We start from the raw sequence: 26,006 nt of genomic DNA on the forward strand, positions 1-26,006 counted from the left end.
ATATCTGTAATACATTAAACAGAATTTAAACATAATTTAATTTAACAAAATGTATTTATCAAGTTTTAGAAGATGGATGAGAATTGTCTATCTTGCCCCACAAACTTAAAACAACAGTAGTGTGTCTATTTATCATTTAAACATAGGTTTACTAGTTTATTTGTTTTGCTTATTGATGGAAGGGCAAACACTTTAAAAAGACCTTCAAAAGTACTCCTGCCATGGGTGACTAGAGACGGGTTTTGATGTTACTATAAATAGCCACCCAGCTGGCTTCTTCTGAAAACTGGAAGTCCCGCTAAAGATTAAACCAAGACTGGAATTTTATCTTCCACAGAAGATTGTCTGCTCCAATAATACACATCCACAGAGAAGCAAGAGCTAACTGTGCAAGGAAAAGGCTCTTTATGAATAAGAAGCCAAAGCATATAAAATACAGAAATAGTTCATATATGAATACACTAATGAGAATGAGGGATAATAAGGATCACAGGAGAGAGAACTAGCATTGCTTACAACTACCATCCTCTTTTGGATGCTTTTCTAAGATGTAGCATCCTACAGGAGCCCTGTTGGTAAAGACAATTATTGCTCAAAAGGCACATTTAAACTGTGCAACCCTTGTGATGCAGATTTAACAGCTGGAGGGTCCACAGTGAAATCACCATGCAAAATAGACAAAAGGGTATAATACTTAAACAGAAGAGTCTATGCAATATTCAATAGCCATAAAATGAGAGTCATAGATGCAAACTTTTTCAGTGCCCTCCCTTTCCTCTCTGTCCAAGCTCCCTCTCTGTGCAATCACAGTTTAGCAACATCTGAAAATTTCTCATTCCAGCGCTGCACTTCTTCTTCCCCTTCTTCTTCAGTGAGCACATTGTAGGTCTCATTTTTAAAACATCCAACCCGAAACACCTGAAGACAAAAGTATGAAAGAATCAGCACCAGATGATTTTTTGACAAATCAGTTTTCCCATAACTGGCCCAGTGAAACTCAGCAACTGGGCCAAGATCATAGGTAGGCATTACTGGGCATCTGCTGAGGGAGATGAGATCGCTCCCCCATCTTTATCCCGTCCATGACCCAAGTGAAAGTGATCGCGCTAAACACTTTCACATGGAAGCACACTGAACCTGTCATTCAGGTGTCAGTGAAGTGTAATTGTATTGATGGGTTCTTCCATTAATACAAAATGACCACAAATTACAGAATTACACTTCACTGACACCTGAAAGCGCTTTTCAGAGCACTTTCATGTGAAAGTGTTTAGCATGATCACTTTCACTAGCATTTCCGGGTGGCTGAATGACAGGTTCAGCATGCTTACATGTAAAAGTGATTTGCGCAATCACTTTCACTGGCGCTTCCCAGATGGGTCGATTATGGGTCATGTGTGACAGTCCTTCCCACGATTGGATGGGAAAGACGGGACAGGGACGGGACAATGATGTCTTGTCCCTCATGTGATAATCTCCTCTGTCAACACTATTTATGCTTGATGCCCCTGCCTTCTTCCTTTCAGCATACAAGGAGTGAACAAAACCAGGAGACAGAGCTGCATACGTCACTTGCCTTGCACCAAAATTAAAGAAAGAGGGCAATTAATTGGACAACATGAATGAAAGGAAGGGGAGGAAGTGGGGGATCCACATTAGCTAAGTCACCTCCAAAACTGGGAGCCTATACTGCTCAACATTATTTAGAAGCCCTAAAACAAGAGGAACCTTGGGACATAGGGATTACTATGTACCACAATTTGGACATACCAAAGAAAGGATTGGAGGCAGAGAATGCAATGATGATTGTTTCTAAAGCTGCATCCACACTGAAGAAATAACCCGATTTGACCCCACTTTAACTGCTATATTTCAATGCTATGGAATTCTGGGAAATGCATTTTGTGAAACATAGTCTTCTCCGTCAAAGTATTCTGGTGCCACAACAAACTACCATTTCCAGAATTCCATAGCGTTGAGCCAGGACAATTAAAGTGTTGTCAAACCGGATTGTTTATCCAATGTGGATGCAGCCTAAGTGAATGACTAAAAGGGATTAACAGCATGACCCAGCCAAAAAAAAAAAAAAGGGGGGGTCTGTGCTACTCTTTACTTTTCTTTTTAATTAAAAGAATAGACTTGTATATGCTTTCACTTTACCATATATGGGAGCAACTACGTCAAATATATATATTTTACAAGAACTTTATAGCTGCAGTATCTGACATAATAGTCAATGATTTTGGACCATTCCAGATGACAGTGTTGTCTGTGCCATCCTTCCATTTTTGTTCAGTTTTGAATTTTTGGAAATTATTGTGTCTGGCTAAGCATGAGTTTCCAGACTACTGTGCATTTAATATGCAGCGGCATTGCCCTTTTCAGCTAAAGCTAAATAGGTCTTGCTTGTTCACACTTTTCAGTTGCAATCATACTAGAGCCCTTTCCATCTTGTCAGAATTTTTATGATTGATTTTATTCTTCCTGCTGGTTCTCAGATTAGAATTTGGCTTGATGGGATTCTAATTTATTTGATATTGTGTACATTTGTTATTTACAATCTAAGTTGTAAATGTTGTTCTATTGTTGTCTCATCCCCTCCTTAAGCAAGTGTCCATGGGAGGAAAATCTTAAAGGCAAGATATGTAAGTCATAAATGAATGAATGAAAAAATTTGAGTGAGGGTTGCAAATTGCGAAGAAATCATTAAAGCCTGCTGGGAAGTTCTCAGCAGGGATGGGTACTGTGAGATTTTTATGCAACATAAAGAGGTGCCATTTGTTCCTTTTCTGAGTTTGACCTTTGAAGACGTTCCCAAGGGAACACAGAATTAAAAGGCAGCAAGTTGTCCTCCGCCTCGGCTTGTGAATGGGTTACTGTCTCCCATGCTATTTAATATTTACATGAATCTGCTGGGCGAGATTATCCGGAGACATGGGGCGGGGTGTTATCAGTACGCTGATGACACCCAAATATTTTTCTCTATGTCTTGGACTGCTGCAGTGACTAAGGAAGGCATCTCCCCTCTGAATGACTGTCTTGGGTTGTTAACGGACTGGATGAGGAAAAACAAACTCAGATTGAATCCTGGGAAAACGGAGGTACTCCACAAATATAGGGATGGAAATTTGTCAACCAGTCCTGGATGGGGTCACATTTCTCTTAAAGGACTGTGTTCACAGCTTGGGAGAGCTCCTGGACTAGTCCCTTCAGCTGTCATCTCAAATAGAGGCGACAGCCAGAAGCGCTTGCTATCAATTTCGGTTGATATGCCAGCTGCGACCTTACCTGGACTAGGGGGACCTAGAAGCAGTAGTACATGTCCTAGTAACCTCTTGTCTTGATTTCTGCAATGCACTCTACACAGGGCTACCCTTGTGCCAAGTTCGAAAGCTACAACTAGTCCAAAATATGGCAGCCAGACTGGTCACCGGTAAATCTAGGTTTGACCATATTACACCAATTTTGAAATCTCTCCACTGGCTGCCAATTAGCTTCCGGACACAGTACAAGGTGTTGGTTATTACCTTTAAAGCCCTACGTGGCTTGGGTTGAGATTGCTTGTGGGAAGTAATACATAATCTGCCCCACACTCTCTGATCCTCTGGGAAGGATTTATTATAGTCACAGAAAACTATATTAGTGACAACTTCCCAGAGGACATTTTTCTCGGTTGCTCCAAAATTGTGGAATGACCTGCCGGAAAAGATCCATCTTATTACCACCTTAGAGGTCTTCAAAAAAGCTGTCAAGACGGATCTCTTCCAGTGGGCCTTCCCAACCTGACCTTATGAAGTACACCCACATCCTCTGTAATGGCCCTCTCCATTTGGATTTTTAAAATGTGTTTGTTGGAATTGTAATGCACATCTTATTGTTTTAAAGGGGGGGGGGGGGTGGGTTGATATAATATTTTTATCACTTATTGTTATGTTATTCTGCTGTAAATAATAATAATAATAATAATAATAATAATAATAATAGCTGAATAACTATGGGGCTGCTCAGGTAAAGTGTCTAGTCCTCACCTTATTTTTATTGAGACTGTATTCTTGACACTGGTTGCTCTTGAAAGCACAATAAGTGGGATGTTGAACTTCTTCTGAATCACAGATCTGGCAGGAATGAAATAATGGATATTAGTAGGGAGTAGGAAATGAGAGGAACAACCAGACCAGGAGCAGGGGGAAGCTATTTCACTACTGGTTACCAGGTTCGGGAAATCTCCTCCTTTAAAGGAGGAATATTCTGATTGCAACCAGAGAGCTACACGATAGTCATCACAGCCATGAGTAGCCAGGCGACCACACCAGTACTCTGTCTGCAAGCCTCCATATGCCTCAATCTCATAAAACTCAGTTTCGTCTGAGGAGACCTGATGGCAAAAAATTGTGAAAGGGAGAATCTGACACAGGGAAACTTGTCCACAAAGGAATCTTTCTTCAGTAACTCAGCAACCTAAGCTTTACCTTACCCTGGGGACCATGGCCTGGTGCTGGGCCAAGATCCCAGGATTGATGTAGTCTGTGAATGTGCCATCTTCACAGCTGACGCGTTTCAGATCGGCAGCCCCTTGGCACTGCTCTATCTTCAGGGAGCAGAAGGCACACTCAGGGCACAGATCTGTGTGGCGTCGACCAGAGCTGTCACATACCTAGAAAGTGATGGAACAATAAGAAGAACCATAGCAACGTTCAGATGGGGAGGAGAACTATTGGGGTATCTAACGTGTTGCTGTTGGGTGTGGGGTGGACACTGGTCTTCCTGGCATGCTCTTTCTCATGTTCCAGGAGTCTCTTGTACTCTGACTAAACCGCAAGTAAAGATTACCCAATCTTACTGTCCCCAGTCTCTCATCTGCAGGTACTCCAGAGCATGGCACAGGCATTTGAGTTGGGGTGAGAGATGTCCAAGTTCAGGACTCTGCTGGAGGGAAAGTGAAGATGGCATCCAGAACTGAAGCTTACCGAATCCCCAAAGCCAGAGGTTTTTGATTCCATTTGTCTCCAGGCCTTGCTAACAGCTGTGGCTACGCAAATATCTTGCAGGACTGAATAGCACAGAATCACCAGAGCTGCGTTCTTGTCAAGAGCTAAGATGCTGATGTGACAAAGGAGAGGAGAGAACCAAATGGTGAGAGTTGGTAAGGAGAACTGTTTTGATTTTCTGTCTTCCCTTCTTCCCCCAAGTAGAGGCAACTGATGTCTGGGCAATCTGAGATTTCTAGACTAGGGTCAAAGTGGGTTTTAGGGAAATATAACTTGCTGCTGAAAATAGTGGCCTTTCATACAATCTCCATCACCATGACTAATTATCATTAGGGAAATATCTCTAGGGGGACCTGGCTACCCCTGAGAAGGACTGGGAAACGTCATGCATTGTTTTTCCAAGGGCTGCCATGTAGAGGAGGGCCAGACCTGCTTTCTGCTGCCCCACAGGGTACTCTAGTGGTTGTAAGTAGATTTTGACTGAAAATTAGAAGGAACGTCTTGACAGTAAGAATGGGTCAGCAATGGAACCAATTCCCTACAGTGAGGGTGGGTTCTCCTCCTCTGGACAACTTCCAAAAAGAGGCTGGAGAGCTACCTACTGGAGAAGCTCTTGTTGGACTTCCTGCATTGAGTGGAGGGTTGCCTATGGGGGCCCTTCTAACTCTATGGTTCTGTGATATATGTTCCTTTCACACTGTTATAATATTTGTAGTTTGGTGAGGCTCTGGAGTTCTCTGGAAGAGAATTCTGAACACCTCATAAAATTACAACCATAGAATACAGTGGAAGCAGTTAAAGTAGAATCAAAATATTATAATTGTGCTGTGTAAAAGTGACCGGAGTTTCCCTAAGTAGATGTCAATATCAAGAAAATGGGATCCTCAAGGAGGAATTTACACACTGGTCCTTATTACCCACACCCTGATCCTTGCATAACTTATCAGATCTGCAGTGTTTGGTATGTGAAAGGATTCTGAAAGAGATACCTGGCCTTGTTTTCCAAGGTCAGTTCAAGAACTGTTTGACATTTTGATACTGCCTTGACCATCATAATGTTCCCTGGCATTCTTATTTTTTATGGCGGGGAGGTAAATACAAGTCATTTAATTCCTGGAGCTCCTGATGGATTTTTTTTCTTAACTTTTAGGCAGCCAATTATTTAAATTCATTTGTGTTCTGGGAGGAGGAGGAGGGGTGAGGGGAAAGTTTTCTGCTTTCCCTGTCATCTGGCTCTCCTCTCCTTCTCTGCCAACTGACACCAGTGGGGCAAAATCCAAAAATTATGTAAAAATTAGTACCACTTAGTTTCCTTCAGCTACATAAAGCCTCATAACCAATGGAGATTGTACTTCAAAGACACTCGTAAAAGGTAATTCACAGATAATTTTTACCATCAGAGGCTGATAGGAACTACAGTTCAGCAATATCTAGAGGAACACACACATTCCCATCCTGCTCTGGAATGTGATGTCTTGTGAAGCTGCTCCCTATTTGCCCTTTTACTGGTAGGCAAGGACCGTTTGGTCTTTTTGACAATTAAACTGCCTTGTTACCTGGTTCAAATCTCTTTTACTAATGCATTTTAAAACTGTGTTTTATATTTGAATTGCATTTGTTTTATACGAACCTATTGCCATTAGCCCATCAAGACAGAAAGAGTGGATATAAAATCAATAAATACAAAGGTAAGTCCACAGGGTTAATTCCCGTCATCCAGCATGTTTTTGTGGTCGTGTGTGCTACCTGACTGAGGTTCTATACAACATTACTATACAACTGATTGTATTATTATTATTATTATTATTATTATTATTATTATTATTTTAAGATGTTTCTAAGGAACTCTGTTGTTTTAACTGTCTTGAGGGACCTTTTAGGTGGGAGAGAAGGAGGGATTAAGGAGCAAAGGAAGAAGTTGATCAAAATCATAGTAGGTGGGCAGACACAGGGACGTAGCCAAGGGGGGGTTCTTGGGGTCCGGACCCCCCCTTCCATTAGAAAAATGAATGGTGTGTGCTGCTGCGCCGCCACACTCAAGCCCCATTATAATGGTGGCACTTAGGCTGGACCCCCCTTCCTAAAATCCTAGCTACGTCCCTGGCAGACAGTCCCTAAAACTTAAAGTTGGGATTGGTGACATAGAAGACATGTTACTTTTATAATTAGTTCCACAAGGAGTTTTGCTAGCGTGGTCACTGTGAGAGGTCAGACAAAATAAAGCTAAAAGCTTTCAGTAAATACAGATGGTTCCCTGAATGAGCAATAGGTCTACTGGGGGGAACTGAGGCTGGTGTTTGGCTCATTGCTCTGAGCAAGGGCCAAGGCAATATTCATGCAATTTAACAACTAGCAACTGCACAAATGGCTTTTAAAGGGGGTATAGTAGGTGCTGGTTCTTTCTCACCTGTAAAAGCCCTGAATGGCTTATGGGCCAGTGTCCAAATAAGGGTCCTGGGCCTTTTTTCTGATGATAGTTTTATTGCAAATTGCATTGAGCACTCTGAATGTAAGGGAGGTTCAGACATATTTTAAAATATAAATAAATACATATCAATGAGGCTTAACAGTAACTTTGATTGAGCAGTGCCTTGTCTGTTTGGATTTTTAACTTCTTAATTTTGGGCAAAAGAGATATTGAAGGAGGAAACAACAAAGAGGATAAAAGAGAGAGTGGCATGAGGCATCTTCTTTTGGGCTGGACAATCTTTGGACCTCCAGAGAGTAATAAACTACAATTCCCATGATTCATCATCACCTAACAGGCCTGATAGGAACAGGAGTCCAACACTGTCTAAAGCAATGGTTCCCAAACTTTGATCCTCCAGATGTTTTGGACTTCAGCTCCCAGGAGTCTCAGCCATCATGAATAAAGCTCAGCGCTTCTGGGAGCAGAAATCCAAAACATCTGGAAGACCAAAGTTTGGGAATCACTCCTCCCCTTCATGCTGTGGGGATTGTTTCTCCTGACAATGGCTTGCCACCCCCTTTATTCAGTCAATAGTAATTCAATACCCACTGATTGTTACAATCTAAGGCAGTGGTTCTCAACCTTTGGGTCTCCAGATGTTTTGGACTTCAATTTCCAGAAGTCCCAGTCAGTAGGCTCATTGTTCAGGAATTCTGGGAGTTGAAGTCTCAAAAATCTAGAGGACCAAAGGATGAGAACCACTGATCTAAGGAATCAATAAGTAATTTGGCCGTCCTTCCTCCTGCCACTGCTTGTAATCTGGGAATGAGTCAGCTGCTCTGTTAGCCTCCATGCTGGGCTTTGTCCTTACCTGCCCTTGGGAGTGGTCTCCAAAGCTTCTTCCTGATCTGTTTTTGTGCTTTGGGTTGTTTTCATGTTGTCTGCACTCAGGGACTGCTCCAGTGAGAATGCCTTGCCAATTAGACGGTTGATGCTTTGGTGGATCTTTTGGTCTGTGAGCCCCGTAGTGCCTTTAACCGGTTTGATGTCCGAGACCACTGTTTCGGCACTGACTGTGACAAGCTGAATAGTTGAAGGTACTGCCTGATTTTGTTCTGTGGTGGTGGTGGTGGTGGTGGTGGTGGTGTGGATGGTTTTCCACTTGCTCTCTGGTTTCTTGGTCACAGGCTCCTCGCCTGAGACGGCAAAGGCATATTTCAAAATGGCATCAATGTTAGAGTGAAGTCGCATCTCAGGAGATGGAGAAATCTCACTCGTAGATGTGGCAGGAGTGTTGGAAGGTGTATTGAATGTAGTTAAGGAGACCAAAACAACCTCTTCCACGGGTGGAGGCTCAGGGCATGGGATCCTCTATGGGTGGGTAAGGGAGAATTTGGGTAAATGTGACTATATCGATTTGCATATACAATTTCACTGCATACTTCTTTTCATTATCTCATACAGGTATGTCTCCCATGTCTCTAGACCATTACTTAATATCTTCTCAAACAGGGATTCCCAATTACCCCCTTCCTGTCTTTATTTAAAGAAATCAACAACATAAGTCATCTGATAATCCCAGAACAAAATTTGCCCACCTGGATCTTCCCTTACGGTACTGTTAATATTCACTGTAACCAGACAACTATCTAAAATCATTGCAATAGCAACCGACTCCTACCTAAGACAATAAAGCACTTGTCACTGTGGAAACACCTCTGGATCTAATAGTCCCTGCATTATGTTAGTTGAGGATGAATTCCCTTGTTTGTGTACTGGTGCCCCTTGTGGTGACCCACTCAAGACTGCAAAAGGGATGGATGGAGAATAAAGTAGCATTGTCCCTCTTTCAAGCTTCAGCATGATTCTGTCTCTCAGGCTGGCCACTGATTCCTTCCTAGCCTAAGCAAGTCAATAATATCTTACCTGACTTGCATTGTGCCCTACTTTGTTCCAGGCATCTCTGTTTGCCTGGCCTTCTGCCACACCTTGCCTGCATTCTCATTCCAGCTCACCTTTGAATGATTTCAGCTCAGACCATGCCCTATATCTGCCTTTGGACTGAATCACATCCTATGCACAAATCATGGGGAGGGAATGAAATTTTTGAGGTAATCTAATTAAAGACACAAGCCTTCACTTTCCTTACTTTTAGCCAAACTGTTTTCCTTGCCATGACTATCTAGAGAGGTCTCCAAGTCTTAACTTTTGTTCAGTGAAGCACTAACACCTTAGCAGTTCTTTCCCTCTCACCTTAGCATAGTATTTATGATTTAAGCATCGAAACTGTGCAAATTGACAAAAGTTCTCAAAACGTGTGCCATCTTGAAGATTAGTACAGATGGGACCTGGAAGAAAAAGATGAAAATGATTACTATGTGAGAAAAGCAAAAAGTTTATCCCTAATACATAGCACCTGCTTTTGAATTGTGAAAAGAGGTCATACTAAGGCAACACACAGCTAATTGCCTGTTTTCACAAGCTTCCCTGGGGCATAGCTGTGTATACAACCAGATAATTATTGAAACGTTAATTTCAAACATTTCCTTAAAAAGGAGGATATTCAGATTATTAACATTTTCCTCCAAAATACTGGGAATTTTGGCTGCATACTAACAAAGTCTCCCAAGGACAATTCTCAAATTATAAAACCCTGGGTTTTATAGGGTTGGGTGGAGTGGATACTGATAGACATAAATTCTGCAAATATTTATGCATCAAGCGCTGGGAATCAAGGAACAAAAGGGGAAGTTCTTTTATAAAAGACTTGTGCAGGTCAGTGTCCTGGCAGCTATTCCTTTGTGCAGAGCCATGGAGGACAGTGAGAACTTCCTTCCTTGGAGTCTTCTTCCTTAGAGGTCTTTAAACAGAGGCTGGATGGCCATCTGTCGGGGATGCTTTGATTGAGAGAGTTTCTGCATGGCAGGGGACTGGACTCAATGGCCCTTGTGGTGTCTTCTAATTCTATGATTCTATGAATATGTTGATGAAAACACAACTTAAATTCTCAGGGTTCTACAGAGACAATTTGTTGTTGTTAACTGCCCTCAATTTGAGCCTGACTAATGGTAATGCTATGGATGACACATCTCCAAGTGTCCCTATCCTCCACTGCTCTGCTCAGGTCCTGCAGGCCCAGGCCTCTGATCTAGTTCTTTCATAGCTGCCCCTCCAATTCCTAGTCTTCTTCTGATTTCTTGACTGCCATTTCTGTTCTAATCAATATTTGATCCAAGGTGCAGGTAATTATTAACTATTTTGATTTCTTCATTATCTAGGTTGAATTTATATAGATCCTGTGAGCCTGCCTTTGCACTTTCTTCTTTGGCTTTCCTTGGTAATTGGTCCACCTCTATGATGTTTTCCGCTAGTATTATGGTGTCATCTGCATATTTTAGATTATTAGATGTTCCTTCCTCCTATCTTCACTCATTCTTAGTCTAAAGCTGCTGTTCTTAATATTTTCTACATATTAATACAGCCTTGCCTAACCCCTTTGCCTATTGGGAACAATTCTGTTTCTCCATATTCTGTTCTAACAGTAGCCTCTTGTCCTAAGTACAGATTCCTCATCAGGATTATCAGATGTAATGGCACTCTCATGTCTTTAAGAGCACTCCATAGCTTTTCTTGCTCTATGCAGTCAAAGGCTCTGCTATTGTCTATAAAGCACATGCTGATCTTCTGGAATTTTTTGGTGTGCTCCACTAACCATTGTATGTTTGCAATGTGGTCCCTAATGGCTCTTCTTTTCTGAACCCTGCTTGCACCTTTGGGATTTCTCTGTCCATATATGACTGGCGTCTATGCTGTTGAATTGTGAGCATAATTTTCCTTGCATGCTATGGGCTTATAGTTCTGCAGTCTTTTGTATCTCCTTTTTTGTGGATGGGGATGTATACTGATCATGTACTCTAAAACTGCAGAATATAAATGCTCCGAGAAAACACTGAATGAGTGAGAGGTGTGAGTGGGTATATAAACTAACTCCCCTCCCCCAAAATAAACTGATTTAAAGTTAGGGTTAAATATTAGTCCTATAAAAATAGAAGACTACGTCTTTATGGACCTCAAAGACATATGGGGATTTTGTTTAACTACAGAAAGGCTGTGGAAATATATATGTATGCATGAAACAAAGTGCAACCAGAGTCTCTCACCACAAAAGGGTGCTGGGAGGAATCTGAAGTGTGCACCAGTGATCTGCACATACCCTCTGGGATCTGGCCATGGTTCTCAAACTGATCCAGTTGCATTATGCTATGGTCAAAGCAACCCTTGCTATGGCGGATCTGACACACGAGGCTTGCCTTCCACATGGGCTTCTGGGAAAAGAAAAAGATCTTATACTCTTCCTTTGTGAGAGGGGTGCCTGGGTCTGAGGACAAAACACTTGGCGTTAACTGTGTCAGAAAGACTGGGAGCCCTAAAAGAAAAGCAGAAAAAGAGGGAAGAATATTAATCAGACAAAATACAAAGTGCCCTGGCTATCCTATAACAGCAGCATGGCCCACGAAATATGCTTAAACCCAAGGCTCTCTTGAAAAGCACTGCCATATTTTGCTAACATATAAAAATAAATGAATAACCAACCAAACAGCAGATTTAAAATGCTTTTCTGCATAAGCTATTCTTCTAAACATTCTTCTAAAACATCTAAACTATTCTCCTTGTAAAAGGGAGGAGATAACAATGGGATAACCCAGGTCTTCTTTCTGGCTTTTAGGCTGCTATCCTGTGCACATTTTCCTGGGAGGATACCCCATGAGCAAACATTCCACTGCATGGCAATATCTGCCTTTCAGGTATTGAACAGCCAGGTATTTTCCCTAGAAGTATAGCAGAAGAGGGCCATCTATCGTCCAGAACAGAAATGTAATTTTAAAAATATATAAATCTGAAGCCACTGAATAAGCCAGGCTTCTCAGACCTAAAACTCATTTACCAATGATTACTTCTACAACAGATTTAACAATTTTTAGCATTTGATATGAAAAGAGGGAAGAATATATTAAAGTATAAACATTTCCAAAAAAGGGTTTGAGGATTAATTTCCCCTCAAAATGACCAATTTTTTTGAGCCCCGTGCCTGACAGAAATTTAAAAAGACAAGTTATTTTCTTAATACAAGAACATAATGGGAATGAATATTAACCTGAAGAGGCTCTGACAAATAGCAGTATTGCAAAGGATAAAGGAAGGGTGTCTGTATGGTGTCCTGGTTTAAGATACAGCTTGGTTCAAAAAACAGCAAAAAACAGCCAGCGAGATTACAAAATCCCCACTTAGACATTATATAGGAGCTATACTCATATCTGCAAACCCCAGAAATATAGTTCAGCTCTTGAAACATGGGGCTATATTCAGATTGGTCTTCTTGCTAATACTCAGGGCAACAGCTTCTACTCAATAAACTGGTTCAATATTAGTCGGCCCTTCTTATACTGTACACTGATTTTTTATACATGGATTCAAGCATCCAGTTCGAAAATGTTCAAAAATATATAAATTTCAAACATCAAACCTTGATTTTCCATTTTTTATAAGGGACACCATTTAGCTATGTCATTACATTTAATAGGACTTGAGCATACACAGATTTTGTTATACACGGGGGATCTCGGCGCCAAACCCCAGCGTATAACAAGGGCCCACTGTATTTGGGAAGTGCCTTTGGAATTAGATGAGTAATTCATTTGAGGACCTCTGAAAGAGCTTTCTGAGCCCTCCTGCAGTTCTATCAGGACATTTTCACTGAACGTAGAGTGCAGGTCTCAAACTTTCCGCCAACACAGTGGGGGCAATGGCATATGGAGCATACAGGTCGGTCACTCACCCACAAGGAGGGCCCAAGGCGGAGGCTTCAGTCTCAGCATTGTCATTCTGCCTCTTTTACTTCAGACCATCCCACTTCCCATCAACACACGATTCCATTTCAAAGACCAACAAAACAGAGGCTGTTGGAATGAGAACACAATGACCTCACAGAGAGAGTGAGTGGGTGCATGAATATAAAGGGACAATACAGATCCTCACTATCAGACACTAGATTTTGGCTGCCATTGGGGGCAGCACCCAAATCTTACTAAGGGGGCACAGCTTATTGGGAATCCTTTGCTGCAAGCCCCACTAAAATGAATGGGATGGAACTGCATGACAGTATGGCTAAACTGTTGTTCAGCTCCAATCTGTTTCAAGGGGCAGGGAGGATTATGCAGAAGGCTTGAGGATTAACCCCACGTGAATTCATGGGAAAGCTGCATATTTGGCTTTTTATTCTTTTATTCTCTGGTATCAAGCTTTTTTGGGGGGGGGCAGCAATAATAGACATACAAAAGAAATTGAGAGGGCTTAAACAGTGTAGAAAAGGAGAAAAAGTAGCACGCAAGTGACATGGTGCAGGGGAGAAGCATTATAATCTGTAAATTATCTTTATTCACCATATTTGACAAGTATATGTATTTTCCTCAATAGGATCTGACATAATCTGCTGAACTTTTACCTGAGATTTGCACATTCCTTTTTCATTGTGACCTACAAAGTGGTTGTTGATGATCAGCTTTCATGTATAAATTTAAACTGGAAATGAATAAAATATGAAAGAGCATCACTGTTTCAGTATCTCAGGATTCTTCAATATACTAAGATGTAGTTATACAAACTATTGCACCCAGCACAGAACAGAATGTAACAGAATCCAGAGTGGATCTAGATAGAGACATACAAGGGATTTTTTGACCATTGGAATGACTTTCTTTTTATTCTTGCACATTTCTGCTTACCTCCTTATAACCCATTAAACAGTTTCTAGCTAATTATAGTATAACCAAACAGTTTACCAAGGATTGTTAAGGCAGCTGATACAGTAAATGGAAGACAGAACAGTGAGCCGTTATAATTTTCACCATCATATGTTCATTTATCATCAGTTAAACGACGCATTTCATTTCAAATGCAGCTAACAAATTCTGACTATATACTATATGCACAGAGGTCCTGCATTTACGTTGAATAGGGCTCCACTGGCTACTGATCCTATTCTAAACACAATTACTCAGCTACAATGCTGTTCAACTTGGACCCTGATCTCTAAAGGAATAATTGGTCATCTCTAAATTCAAGCACCCCTGTCTTCAGAGACAAAGAAGCACACAGGCCACTCTTCCAGCTATGACATTTGGTCTCTGGAAATCTTTCCCCCGTACATTTCAATGCTTTCCAAGTTTTAAGGCATAGGCAGACACCGAAGTTCTCCCTGGCCTTCTAAAGACTTTTGTCACTTTATTTTTAGTGCCTATTTTAAGATATCATCCACTGATACTTTTTAAATACATGCATACATTGCCACTAGATATTATCTTCATTGTTGAGAGTGGAAAAACAAACCCAATGCACTCCAATAATCATTTGAAATACATCAGTTCCTTCATGTTCACAACTGATTATCTAGGTCCCTCCTGTAAAATACCTTCTAGTTTCTCAGCTCATTCCCAGAAACTTTATTCAGCCTCATTTATGAATGCTTGGCATCAAGCTACTTCTCTTTTTTATTTGTTTGTTACAGTAATTCCCTTTTGCATTCTACTTCTCCTTGTTGCTTATTGTGGTAACTTTTTCACAAGACTGTAGGCAAGTGTATGGAAATGTTGACAGAACCAAATTATTACAGATTATGGGACACCTCTTCTTCGATCAAATAAATAAGTGCTAATCATTAATTCACTTTTACTCAAAACTGAGAATCACTCCAAAGTTTGTTGAATTGACTTTATTTATTTAATGCCATGTTACAACAAGGGGGTTTCCCCCCAAAAAAAGCACCACCAAGGGAGGAGGGAGCTGGACAGGCCTCTGTTACAAAATCCATAAACATTTCATTCAGCAGGCATCAGGGAACTCTCACCTCATAGAACGTTTTCCCCATGAAGAAAATGAGCCACATTCCAGCTGGTTCGAAACCATTCCTCTCCCTTTGAAAAATGGAATGTTTGGGGGTGGGGGGAGAGAAAGAATAAGAGGTCTATCTTCTTATATCACTTACTGGATAAAGGGCTGCCCCTGGCTGCCCATCTTCTGAGACAAGCTTAGGAAATCTGGAAGGAATATTTTGTTCTTCTATTAGATATTCAGGCATCATTCCTTCTCCCACCAATAAGTCTTGGTTTCCTTTAGTGGATACAGGCTCTGAAATCTGTGGAGGGTATAAGGCTGTAGAAAAGAAGAGGACTTACTCCATCTCCCCCTCAAGGGCAAGTAGTGAGTGTTTCAGGACACACACAAGGGAACCATCATAGGGGTACAAACCATTCACAGGCAACTCTTCTCACCCAGGGTGAGACCCCCTAACTATGAGGCCCCAGGAACTGGGAAAAGAGTGCTGAAGTCCAGGAACATAGTTGAATTCTCTGGAAACAGTTATCAGCTTAGAAGAAGTAAATTTTTATTTCTTCTTCCTCTCCTGGGAACAGCGAGGACAGAACCTGTAGCAAAGAGAGAAGGCAAGTAACTGGCAGACAAATCCAAAATGCATGCAGAATACGAAGTCATATAACTTGAGTGTAGTAAACTAACAGAGGATATCTGCATACAGAAAGAGCATTATCAGTAATGATCATAAGACAGCAATTCAGAGTTTAGGTACTGTTAAGAACAGCATGATGGGAGAGAGTCAGGTCAAAATGACAAGGCATACTCCACCAGGCTCTCCACCTCCTGCACAAGTGTGCTTTATTTTCAGAGAGTAAGGGGCTATACAGATGAGCGGCATACAGCCGCTCCTTTTCGCCCCACATTGGGGCTGCGGCAACCACATGCCACGGCCTCCAGAAGACACAAAAAGAAGCCATGAAAAGCAGCTTCTTTTTAGCATCCTAGAAGGGGTGTCACAGGCACACCGGAGCGTCATGGTGATGTCCCTTCTGCGCTGTGCCATTTGGGCACTACGCCACAGTAGTGTCATCATGGCACGCATCGTGTAAACGGGCACACGCTAAAATGGTGCCATGGGGCGGGGTCACAGCGTTGAGTATGCGGACACTACGTCATGACTCCGCCCACAGGCCGGCACAAAGTGCAAGTCTGTAACCCCCCCAGGTGAACTTTAGAGCTGGAAGGAATCCATGGCTAAAATACTCCTGTATAAAAAGCCTCCAATAAAGGACAGCCTGCTACCTTTGAATGCTGTCAATCCCACAGTCAGCAAGTTTTTCAGAGGAAAGAGGAGTGGTATTTCAATTTTCAGACTGTAGGACTGAAATACCTTAATATGAACCCATTCATACATTCCTTTTAAGTTATGGGTCTTGTTAGACTGTAGGTTTTAGCAACAGTGACAGAAGATGGGTGGGCTGCACAGAGAGTTTGGAAATGGAAAATCCAGAAAAATGAAATGTAACTAGAAACCAAGGCCTCTATACAGAGAAACAAGCACATCTCTGGCTCTAAGCCCTTGCAAGACACCACACTGCTGTTGTGTGCCTTCAAATCATTTCTGATTTATGGTGATCATAAGGTGAACCTAACATTGGGCTTTCTTGGCAAGATTCATTCAGGGGAAGGGGAAGGGTTGCCTTTGCCTTCCTGTGAGACTGAGAGAATTTGACTTGCCCAAAGTGGGCTTCCATGGCTGAACAGGGATTCAGACTCTGGAGTCCAGAGTCATAGTCCAATGCTTGAGCCACTAAGCCACTCTGGCCTTCAGGCAATGCATGCAAAGCAGGACTGAAGAATAACTTACTTTTCAGATAAGTACAGAGTTCAGAGACAAAACTGTGTTAGTCTGGAATATCAGTATGCAAAGGGATCTTGCAGCATCTTTAAGATTAACTGACTGAAAAAAAGTTGTAGCATTAGCTTTTGTAGACTTGGGGACTGTACACACAGTCCCGAAGGGGTGGCCTCCAGTGCCCCTATGACAGCCAGATCGGGACCACAGCACCGCATGGTGCAGCCCTGATCTGGCCTTTCCAGGGTGCGATAGCCATGCTGCCACAGCTTGAAGGTGTTCCTTCAGTGCTGCATCATGTGGATGCAGCACTGGAGGAGCCCCGTGACACCATAGGGTATCACAGTGCCCTGGGGGCAGAGTCAGGATGTGCATTGTATAGATGCTACACCCTGACTCTGCCCCCCAGGCCAGCCCAAACTATTGGTCTACATCCTGAGCTGTAAAGAGATTGAGAATATCCTAGCTACACAGAGGATTTAAAACAGAGCTTGGAAATATGTAGCCCTTGAGATGCTGTTGGATTACACCTTCCCATCTACCGATCCCATTGGCTCTGCTGGCTAGGACTGTTGACAGCTGCAGTTCAGTGACATCTGGACAGTAAGTTTGCAAAGGGATCTTGTTGCTGACCGAGTGAGAAAAGTTTAGCGTTAGCATTCATAGATGTGGTCTACTTCCTCAGTATCTGAGGAAGAGTCTACGAAAGCTAATTTCACTTGGCTAGTCTCAAAGGTGCAACAAGACCACTTTGTGTACTTACTGTGTATCTATGATATGCTTTCACTTGGATAGTCTCAAAGGTGCAACAAGATCACTTTGTCTACTTACTGTGTATCTATGATATTCTCAATCTCCTTTTTCTTCATAGTCTAAGAGTCTCAGAGTCTTAAAATGGTACCAATTAGGGAAGCACAAACTAAAGAAATTCACTTTGGGACTCCATACATACTAATATCTACCGTAAATCCCTGACAATATACTTTGTTTCTGAACTGAAAAACACTGACTAACAAGTTCTAAAAAAGCCCTGAATACAAAATCCTGGCTTAAAGTTGTCTTCCACATTCAGTCTTAACTAGAAGCCATTAACCACTGTTTCCTAGTCTGGCAAAAAGAAAAATATATACACTAGTCAATTTAGCTTCCTGATCTGTCAGTCAGGCCAAAAAAAAAAGATCAAAGCACCCACACAAAGCAGAACATATAGGATCTGATAAACCAATCACGCAGCACAACAAAGAAAAATGTCCAGCAATGGGGTTATACAGATGAAAGAGTGGGACTATGTAAACAGGAAGAGAAATAGCCATTCTAGGACTCAACTATGTCATCAACTATACCTCTGCTGTTGCCTTCAAGTGATTTCTGGCTTATGGTGATCCTAAGGTGAAACTCTCATGGGGGATTCTTGGCAGAAATTGTTCTGCTTTGTGTGTGGTGCTTTGATCTTGTTTTGCCTGACTGACAGAGGGTTCAGAGGGGGTTTGCCCTTGCCCTCCTCTGAGGCTGAGAGTGTGTGACTTGCCCAAGGTCACCCAGTGGGTTTCCTTGGCCAAGCGGGATTCCAACCCATCTCACAGGGTCTCATCTCATTCAGTGGTCCCTAACCGTTTTTTCATGCTGTACCCCTTTCACGTGAGCAAAATGTAAGATAGGGCCGGTACACACCTCCAGGAAGCAGCGCCCTGGCGGTGACAGTAGGGCTCGGGAGCACGCACCAACCGCTCCCGAGCCCTAAGACGTGTGGGCACCACCATCATTGTGTGGCCTCATCTAGACGGGCCATGCATCCATGATGTATGGGAGCCCGAGCGCCCACACAATCTGTGGGTGGAAGAGCTATCACATGGCTCTGTTGCAGCCCTTATGGCAGTGCAAATAATGAGCCGCTCTAGGTGGCTCCTTTTTTGCTGGGCAGTGTTGCTGCCTTGTTTGGTTGCTGCAGCAATGCTGCGCAGGAAAGAGGGGCAGCGTTTTGCCGCCCATCTGTCCAGGACCATAGTTACTGTTATTTCAGGTATATGTTGTAACTGTAAATAAAAAGCCCAATAATAGGATTTTTAAAAAAATTGAATAAAGTGAACAAACTTTAAAAAGCACCCAACAAATATTGTGTACATAAAAAATACACAACAAATATTTCATACACAACTAATGTTTAATGCAATCCTTGAGTTTGTTTTAAGGCACACAGTTTTTTAAAATCAGGTTCAACGGATGTAAGATACAGTCTTAAATAAGCATCCAACTTATTACAGTATTTATTTTTTATGAAATAGTTTCTCCTACTCTTTGTGTAAAAATATATGGGAAAAACTCAGCTGATCTCACAATGGACTACACAATGGTTGAAATTAGGCTCCAGTACCTAGTGTGTCATATTGCAAATTTATTCTGAGGAGAAATGGGGAGAGGGATACTTTGGTGATGGACAAATACTCTGCAGGTGGGGCAGATACTGTGGAGGAAAATGGGAATGTTGCAAGGAGAAGATTGGGTGAGCCTTATAGGGACAAACGTGGGTGCTCAGAACTATTGTGCTGCTCCAAACTGAATGGAGTATTTCAGGTGAGATCTGACTAAAACAGAAGAGTGGAACTTCTAGCCTAGATCTGCAATAAGAAATATTCCAGTAAGAGCAAAGCCTGGCCTCCAGCTCAAATACTGGGCAGCCCAGCCCTCACTAACAGGAAATCTGCAGTGCTTCCCAGTGGCAGTGCACTCACCAGAGAATGTTGTATTATTAGACCTTCCCCATAAGCATTATGCTAGCTCTTCCCAACGGCTGGTTAATGTCTTTTCCTATGTCAAAATCCAAAATTTCTGTTATCTCAAATTCCCCAGAGAACAGGGAGCTGGGTATTGAAATCTTCCAAATATATAGTCACTCACCATTTCCCTCGTGGCTTTGTCGTCAAGCCCACACAAGCAAAATGGAACCATTCAATTGAGCACTGAAGAAGAACATAAAGACATTATTACTACTACTTCTACTACCACCACCATTGCTAACTTTACACCCTGCTTTCCCACCAAAACTGGGAGTCCAGACAGTTTAAAATAGAACTAAACTACTAGCACTGAAAACAATTAAATAAAAAAGAGTTGAAATGATAAAAAGTTTAAACAATGGACACAGTACTGCACCCTCAACAGCTTGTTGGAATGAAAGTCTTTGCCTGTTGGTGAAATAACTGCAAGAAAGGGGCCAGTCTAGCCTCCCTAGGAAGGGAGAACCAGAGCCCGGGGCAGCCACCAAGAAGGCCCAGTCTCACATCTTCAGCAGTTGTGCCTTTTAAAGTGATGGGACCAAGAAAGGGCCTTTCCTGAGAATCCCTGGGCCCAGACAGTTTTGTAAGTTGGGATACAGTCTGTCAGACAGGCTTTATAGGTCATAAACAGGAAAACACAAAACAGTATTTCCCTAGCAGCTTGCTATTATTACTCTCTTTTACAACTGGTAATTTTTACCTTACTACAGGGCTTTGATCCTCACTGGTCCCACACTCTGGTTCTTTCAAACCCTCTCTTCCAACATGCTCCTCATTCTCCTAATTTGAAGCTGGATTCCATGGTTTCCCCCCCAAACACACACATATACCCCTCATTATTCATTCAATACATATTTTTAATGGAATGGTCAATCTGCTTGTATTTGCCTGAATTCCTCAGCAGTCAATCAAGCACCTTCTGTATTTCAGTAAACAATTGGACCAGTGTTGGACCAGAGCTGAACCAAAGACCAGATGGATAAGTGGTGTTGGTATGACCCAGCGTAGTATCTCGTGGTGTTACCCCCACTGACCTTCTCCCATACTACACCATACAGAATCCTTAGTACTACTTTTTGTACTAGTGTTACTCATAAATTGTAATTCCCATACTTCACTGAATGTAATGGCAAGAGTTGTGATATAAACTGGCAAAATTAAAAATTATACCTTTAAATTATAATTATCATATGCCCAGCCAATGTATTTACAGGTACACTGTTTCATGTGGTTAAAGGGAAAATCTGTTAAGATGTGACTCATACCATCTCTTCAATGTTTTAAGGGCTTGTAGGTGAGAGCCACAGCCTATTTCTGCCACAAGGCAGATGTTTGGGAAGCAGTGGTGGTGTCATTCCCCATAAGGGTGTCACCTGGTGCAGACTGCATTCCCCATGCCTCCCTAATGATGCCGCTGTATGGGATTTTGTTTCCTTTTATTCTTCTATTATTTTATTCTGTGCATTATTTCACAACTCCCAACGCCCACCCTTTAATCCCAGGGAAAAGTCTCTTACATCTGGGTTGTCACAACCAATCATTTCCCCATATGAGACTTGGTGGCAGAGGCAGTACGTAGGTTCATTGGGATCCACAGGCATGTCCAGTACATCAGAAGGGTGCACATTGCCAAAGGTAACAGAAGGCATTCCATACTCTGTGCTGCTTCAAGGGCGAAAACACAGTTAAGAAAGTCAGTGATAACAGGTTCTCCCCACTTGCACAGCAAAATCCCTGCTGTTGAAAACCTTTCCTTCCACCCCACCTTATCCCAGAATCTGCTACCTTGACCTCCCAAGACTTTGCCAGGCTGATGTTTCTCACAACCTAACCTGTTAGATCTCGACTTTTCCCCCACCCAGTCCACCAGTTTCTAGGCACAGAAAATAACAACAACCATGTGCTAGACAGCACTAGAATGAAGTAAAATGAAAGAGATGTGATCCTGGGTGATCTCAGACTGTAGCTATGGACACGAACTAGTCAACTTAAGGCTGCCATGCCTTCCCAATCACTCACGTGCGGACTAATTTCAGCTTCTTTTGTGCTGTCTTTGGTGCCTCTTCATCAGAATTCTTCCCCTTGGAGCGAGCACGGGCAGCTTTCTTCTCTTTCTGGGCTCGTCCTTCTGTGTACACAATAGAGAGTGGGAGGCGTAAATAAAATCTCTCTAAAAGATATATGGAATTTATTTGCTTCATTAGGATACCTTTATAACACAGTTTCTTTCTGACTCAATTAGTGTATGGATAGTTAGGGTTGATGACTCCAATGTGCATCACTTTACACTAACTTACACTAAATCTCACATATCTTTCAATGAAGATTACAATACATTATCCAAGTACAGTAATGCACATTCTCTCAGCCTCAGAGGATGGCAATGGAAAACCCCTTCTGAAGAAACTTGGCAAGAAAACCCGATGATAGGGGCCTTGGGATCGCCATAAGTTGAAAACAATTTGAAAGTACAAAACAACAACAACAAATTCAAGTAATAGTAGCTGGGAATTCATTTAATAGTAGCTGGGAACAACTTATTAGCCCATAGGCTGAATTCCTTTTTGGGAAGCCTCCCCACGGCTTCATTCCAGCAGGAGATGAGAGGACAAGAACACCAGGTGGGTCATTGTTATAGGATAAGCACTAATGTATGAACAACCTTGTGAAAGGGGAAGCCTTTACCTTTAAGTGTGTTTGTGTAAAGTAAAAAGTAAGATATTTTTGTTTGAAGAAGCAAAATACTAAGCGTGCAGGCTTCCCAACTAGTTCCATGCATGAAACCACTGTAACCAAATTGGTTACAAACTCTGAGAAATGCATTACATTCTCCTGAGCTTGTCAGTTTTCCTCTAGAAGTCAAATTAACATCTTCTGTATGCTCTTTCTGACTGTCTTCAGAAAGAATATTAACAAAGGTGTCATCATATATCTGAAACAAAGTACAGTCCTCCCTCTGTTATCACAGTCTTCAGACTCATGTCCTTCGCTTATGTGTGAGGGATGAAAGGAGGGGGAAAGAATGGGGCAGCGCCTGCGCCTACATTCAAGCCAATGGGGTTTGAACATAAGCAAAACTCTGTTTTTGCAAGAGGGTCTGAAACAGATCCCCCACAAAAAAAGGAGGGGCAACTGTACTTCAAGGAACACAGATCTCTCTTTCCCCCAAAGCAGGCAGCAATATCAGTTTATATCCTATTTTTCCCCAAAGGCCATTAGTAAATCCCATCCACACCTTTTATGTACTCACTAACATTATAAATAAGATTGGGATAAAAGCTTGTGACTGGTCCATTGTTACCTAATATCATACTGGAGTAAAGATTTGACACAGATTTTCCAACCCAAGCCAAATAGCTATCAACCACATACCACATTTTCTTTTGATGGATACCCCCAAGCTCTCATCAGGACAATATAATGTAGCCAGTCTTGCTAAAGACCTCTTTTCTGTGTATCCTAAAGCCTGAAATCCTACTGTCAAATGCTGGTCCTCTCACACATCCCCTAGTTCTCTCACCTCCTCCCCTAGAGTCCAATCAAACTGTACAAAACCCAGGAATCCCAAACTCACTTTTTTTGCCTTTGCTGGATGAGCTGTCATAATCACTTGACTCAATTTGTTTCTCTTTCAGATCAGCTTCAAATCGGGCAAGATCTGTGTCTAACCGCCGGATATGCTTATCTACCTGCAAATATATCAAAAGACAGAACAGAGCTAAGATACCCCAAGCAAGCAGGAGTACAAGGGGTGGGAGAGGCATTGAAGCCATTACTAATCCACAGACCCTGGTAGCTTACCAGGACAAAAAGAATTAAACTAAGCCAAAAGCAAAGGCTTTTCACATAATTTGAAGATTCTTGCAAGAAAAAAAGACCACTAATTAAATCCCACCTCACCAAATTCATAGACCCTTTCCTGCTGTGCCTCATACCATCTCATATGTTTGCATAGCAAGCTGCACTTTGTCATCCCCAAATTCCTTGCATTTCCCATACGCTTCTTGGATTTGCTTCAGAAGCCCCAGTTTCTCCTCCGAAGACAAGGTCCGTGCATTGCTAATGTACTCAGTAGCCAATTTATCAATCTCTGATTTAAGATCTGAAACAAAAGACAGGGCAAAGAATAGTAATGGAGACAACTTTGGCACAACCGCCAACTCTTATGGTGAGATGTGTATGTTGTTCTTCAAAGGTAATAAAGATGACACTAACAGTCATTCCAAATCAGCAGTTGTTTTGGTTCCAGTACAGCCTCTAACTCACCTTCTGTTCGTTGGTCGAGATCTCGCATAAGCTGAAAGTTTCTCTGTAGTTCAAATGGCAAATTCTCAATACCTAGAAAAAGGAAGAGACCATGAAACAGTGAAGGCGGACAGCCAAGTGGGACTTCCCAAACCACCATTTGCACCTTTTTATAGGATGCTCAACATTAACATGGCCTGAACAGTCACAGTGGTCCAAAATACACTGCAGAAATAGTCTACTTTGGCCTGTTACAGACTGCCAAAATAAAGCTGCTTTGGGTCTCTTTGGAGGTATGCTGTTTAAATGATGCATGCAGCCTAAGAGTCCGGAAGCTGCACCAAAGCTGCACTCCAGTGCTTAGGAATGGAGTGTGGCTTTGGCGCGACCTCCGGACTCTTAGGACCCATGCATCATTTGAACAGCATACACTGCTCCCTCGGGTTACGAAATTAATTCGTTCCGCGGCCGCTTTCGTAACCCGAAAAGCCTTCGTAAGCCGAATTGCCATAGGCGCTAATGGGGAAAAGCCGCGTTTCGTGCGAAAAAGCGCCGAAAAGCACCAAAAAATTTTTTCGTAACCCGAAAAACATTCGTAACCCGGAACAATGATTTCCAATGGGATTTTTTCGTATCCCGGAAATTTCGTAACCTGGGTATTTCGTATCCCGAGGTACCACTGTACCTCCAAAGAGACCTGAAGCAGCTTTATTTTGGCAGTCTGTAATGGACCTTTAAGACTACTTTAACTACCCTGCCTCATTGCTAGAGAATTCTAGGAACTGTAGTTATATGAGATATTTAGCCTTCTCTGTCAGATAGCTTTGGTGCCACAATAAACTACAATTCCCAGGATTCCTTAGCACTGAGCCAAGGCAGTTAAAGCAGCCTCAGACTGGATGATTTCTGCAGTGTGTTTTGGACCAGAGCTAGTTTTAGACTATTTAAATTCAAATAACTATGTGATAAAAGAAACAAATGTCTATTCCACGAATTAAATGTACATACTCTGCAAGAACAATCTTGGCTCTCTGGCTACATAATTTATGTATGTTTTATATTATTTGGGGGTATAGTTAGGAAAAGCCAGGGTGGCGTAGTGGTTTGAGTGTTGGACTATGACTCTGGAGACCAGGGTTCGAATCCCCACTCAGCCATGAAACCCACTGGATAACGATGGGCAAGTCACACTCTCTCAGCCTCAAGAGATGGCAATGGCAAACCTCCTCTGAACAAATCATGCCCCAAAAACCCCATGACAGGTTTACTTTAGGGTTGCCATAAGTCAGAAACGACTTGATGGCAAAACAATAAATACTGAGGAAATATATGACAAATATCACAAACATAATAATAATAATAACAACTAACATTTGGTTTATACATGCTTGACTATCAGTAGTACTGTTGTGTTTAGAAACATTTTGACAGCAAAGAAACACATTTATAGAGATGTGGAAGAGGCAGGCCTTTCAAACATTATGCAGTTCTGTAAAAGGTTGTTGCTGTTGTTGTTGTTGTTGTTGTGTGCCTCCAAGTCATTTTTGACTCATGCAACCTCAACTATATAAAAATATATTATTTACCTTTAAAAAAATCAGAGATAGTACCAAGCAAGCCCCTAAAACCAAAGTCCTCTTTCTCTCCTCATAATAATGGTTTTCAATGTGGGGAAAAAACAAACAAGAGGGAAAGAATGAATGTGAAATGGGACATACTAGCAAATGACAGTACTTGCCCATAAGGGAACCATAGGAAATCATGGGAGAATGCTTGCCTACAGGGAATCATTGGGGAATACTTGCTCATAGAGAAACCATACTTGTCCATAGGGAATCATTAGAGAATACTTGCCCATAGGGAAT

At 42.0% G+C, this 26,006-nt stretch overlaps 2 protein-coding genes across 11 annotated transcripts; both read right to left on the minus strand.

Annotated features, from left to right (window-relative positions):
- Positions 1-388: 388 nt before the first annotated feature.
- On the minus strand, positions 389-15,564 carry LOC121923439 (acrosin binding protein). 9 transcript variants are annotated; one of them, XM_042453860.1, is made up of 9 exons: positions 15,440-15,564; positions 13,901-13,977; positions 11,612-11,723; positions 9,652-9,746; positions 8,270-8,769; positions 4,968-5,100; positions 4,475-4,654; positions 4,029-4,375; positions 389-918 (listed from the first exon to the last, which is right to left on the minus strand). In XM_042453860.1, the coding sequence occupies exons 2-9, from the start codon at positions 13,913-13,915 to the stop codon at positions 759-761; spliced, it is 1,542 nt and encodes a 513-aa protein (XP_042309794.1). In that variant the 5' UTR covers positions 13,916-13,977; positions 15,440-15,564; the 3' UTR covers positions 389-758. The 9 variants fall into 9 exon arrangements, 8 of the variants coding, with proteins under 8 accessions (XP_042309794.1, XP_042309793.1, XP_042309796.1 ...); XM_042453859.1 differs by lacking the exon at positions 13,901-13,977 and adding an exon at positions 13,235-13,355 and having other exon boundaries at positions 11,612-11,824; positions 15,440-15,528; XM_042453862.1 differs by having other exon boundaries at positions 11,612-11,824; positions 15,440-15,487.
- On the minus strand, positions 15,151-24,285 carry ING4 (inhibitor of growth family member 4). Of its 2 annotated transcripts, none has more exons than XM_042453874.1 (7): positions 24,163-24,285; positions 23,832-23,998; positions 23,471-23,585; positions 21,916-22,024; positions 21,414-21,558; positions 20,018-20,079; positions 15,151-15,878 (listed from the first exon to the last, which is right to left on the minus strand). In XM_042453874.1, exons 1-7 carry the CDS (start codon positions 24,188-24,190, stop codon positions 15,839-15,841), a joined length of 666 nt encoding a protein of 221 aa, XP_042309808.1. In that variant the 5' UTR covers positions 24,191-24,285; the 3' UTR covers positions 15,151-15,838. The 2 variants fall into 2 exon arrangements, with proteins under 2 accessions (XP_042309808.1, XP_042309807.1); XM_042453873.1 differs by having other exon boundaries at positions 21,414-21,561.
- Positions 24,286-26,006: the final 1,721 nt, after the last annotated feature.

Source organism: Sceloporus undulatus, chromosome 2, assembly GCF_019175285.1.
Source record: "Sceloporus undulatus isolate JIND9_A2432 ecotype Alabama chromosome 2, SceUnd_v1.1, whole genome shotgun sequence".
Classification (NCBI taxonomy): domain Eukaryota; kingdom Metazoa; phylum Chordata; class Lepidosauria; order Squamata; family Phrynosomatidae; genus Sceloporus; species Sceloporus undulatus.

Bases quoted from the DNA above. Each gene is read 5' to 3' on its own strand.
- LOC121923439 (XM_042453859.1), bottom strand. From the start codon at position 13,280: ATGACAATGCTGAGACTGAAGCCTCCGCCTTGGGCCCTCCTTGTGG. The intron at 9,747-11,611 runs GTATGTGCAGAT...TTTTTCTTCCAG, and splicing joins CCATGGCCAGATCCCAGAGG to GTCCCATCTGTACTAATCTT. The intron at 919-4,028 runs GTGAGGACTAGA...TTTTGTCTTCAG, and splicing joins ACAGTCTCAATAAAAATAAG to GTGTTTCGGGTTGGATGTTT.
- ING4 (XM_042453873.1), bottom strand. From the start codon at position 24,190: ATGCGAGATCTCGACCAACGAACAGAAG. The intron at 23,586-23,831 runs GTATGAGGCACA...ATATATTTGCAG, and splicing joins CTATGCAAACATATGAGATG to GTAGATAAGCATATCCGGCG. The intron at 15,879-20,017 runs GTGAGTGACTAT...TCTTTGCTACAG, and splicing joins ACAAAGCCACGAGGGAAATG to GTTCTGTCCTCGCTGTTCCC.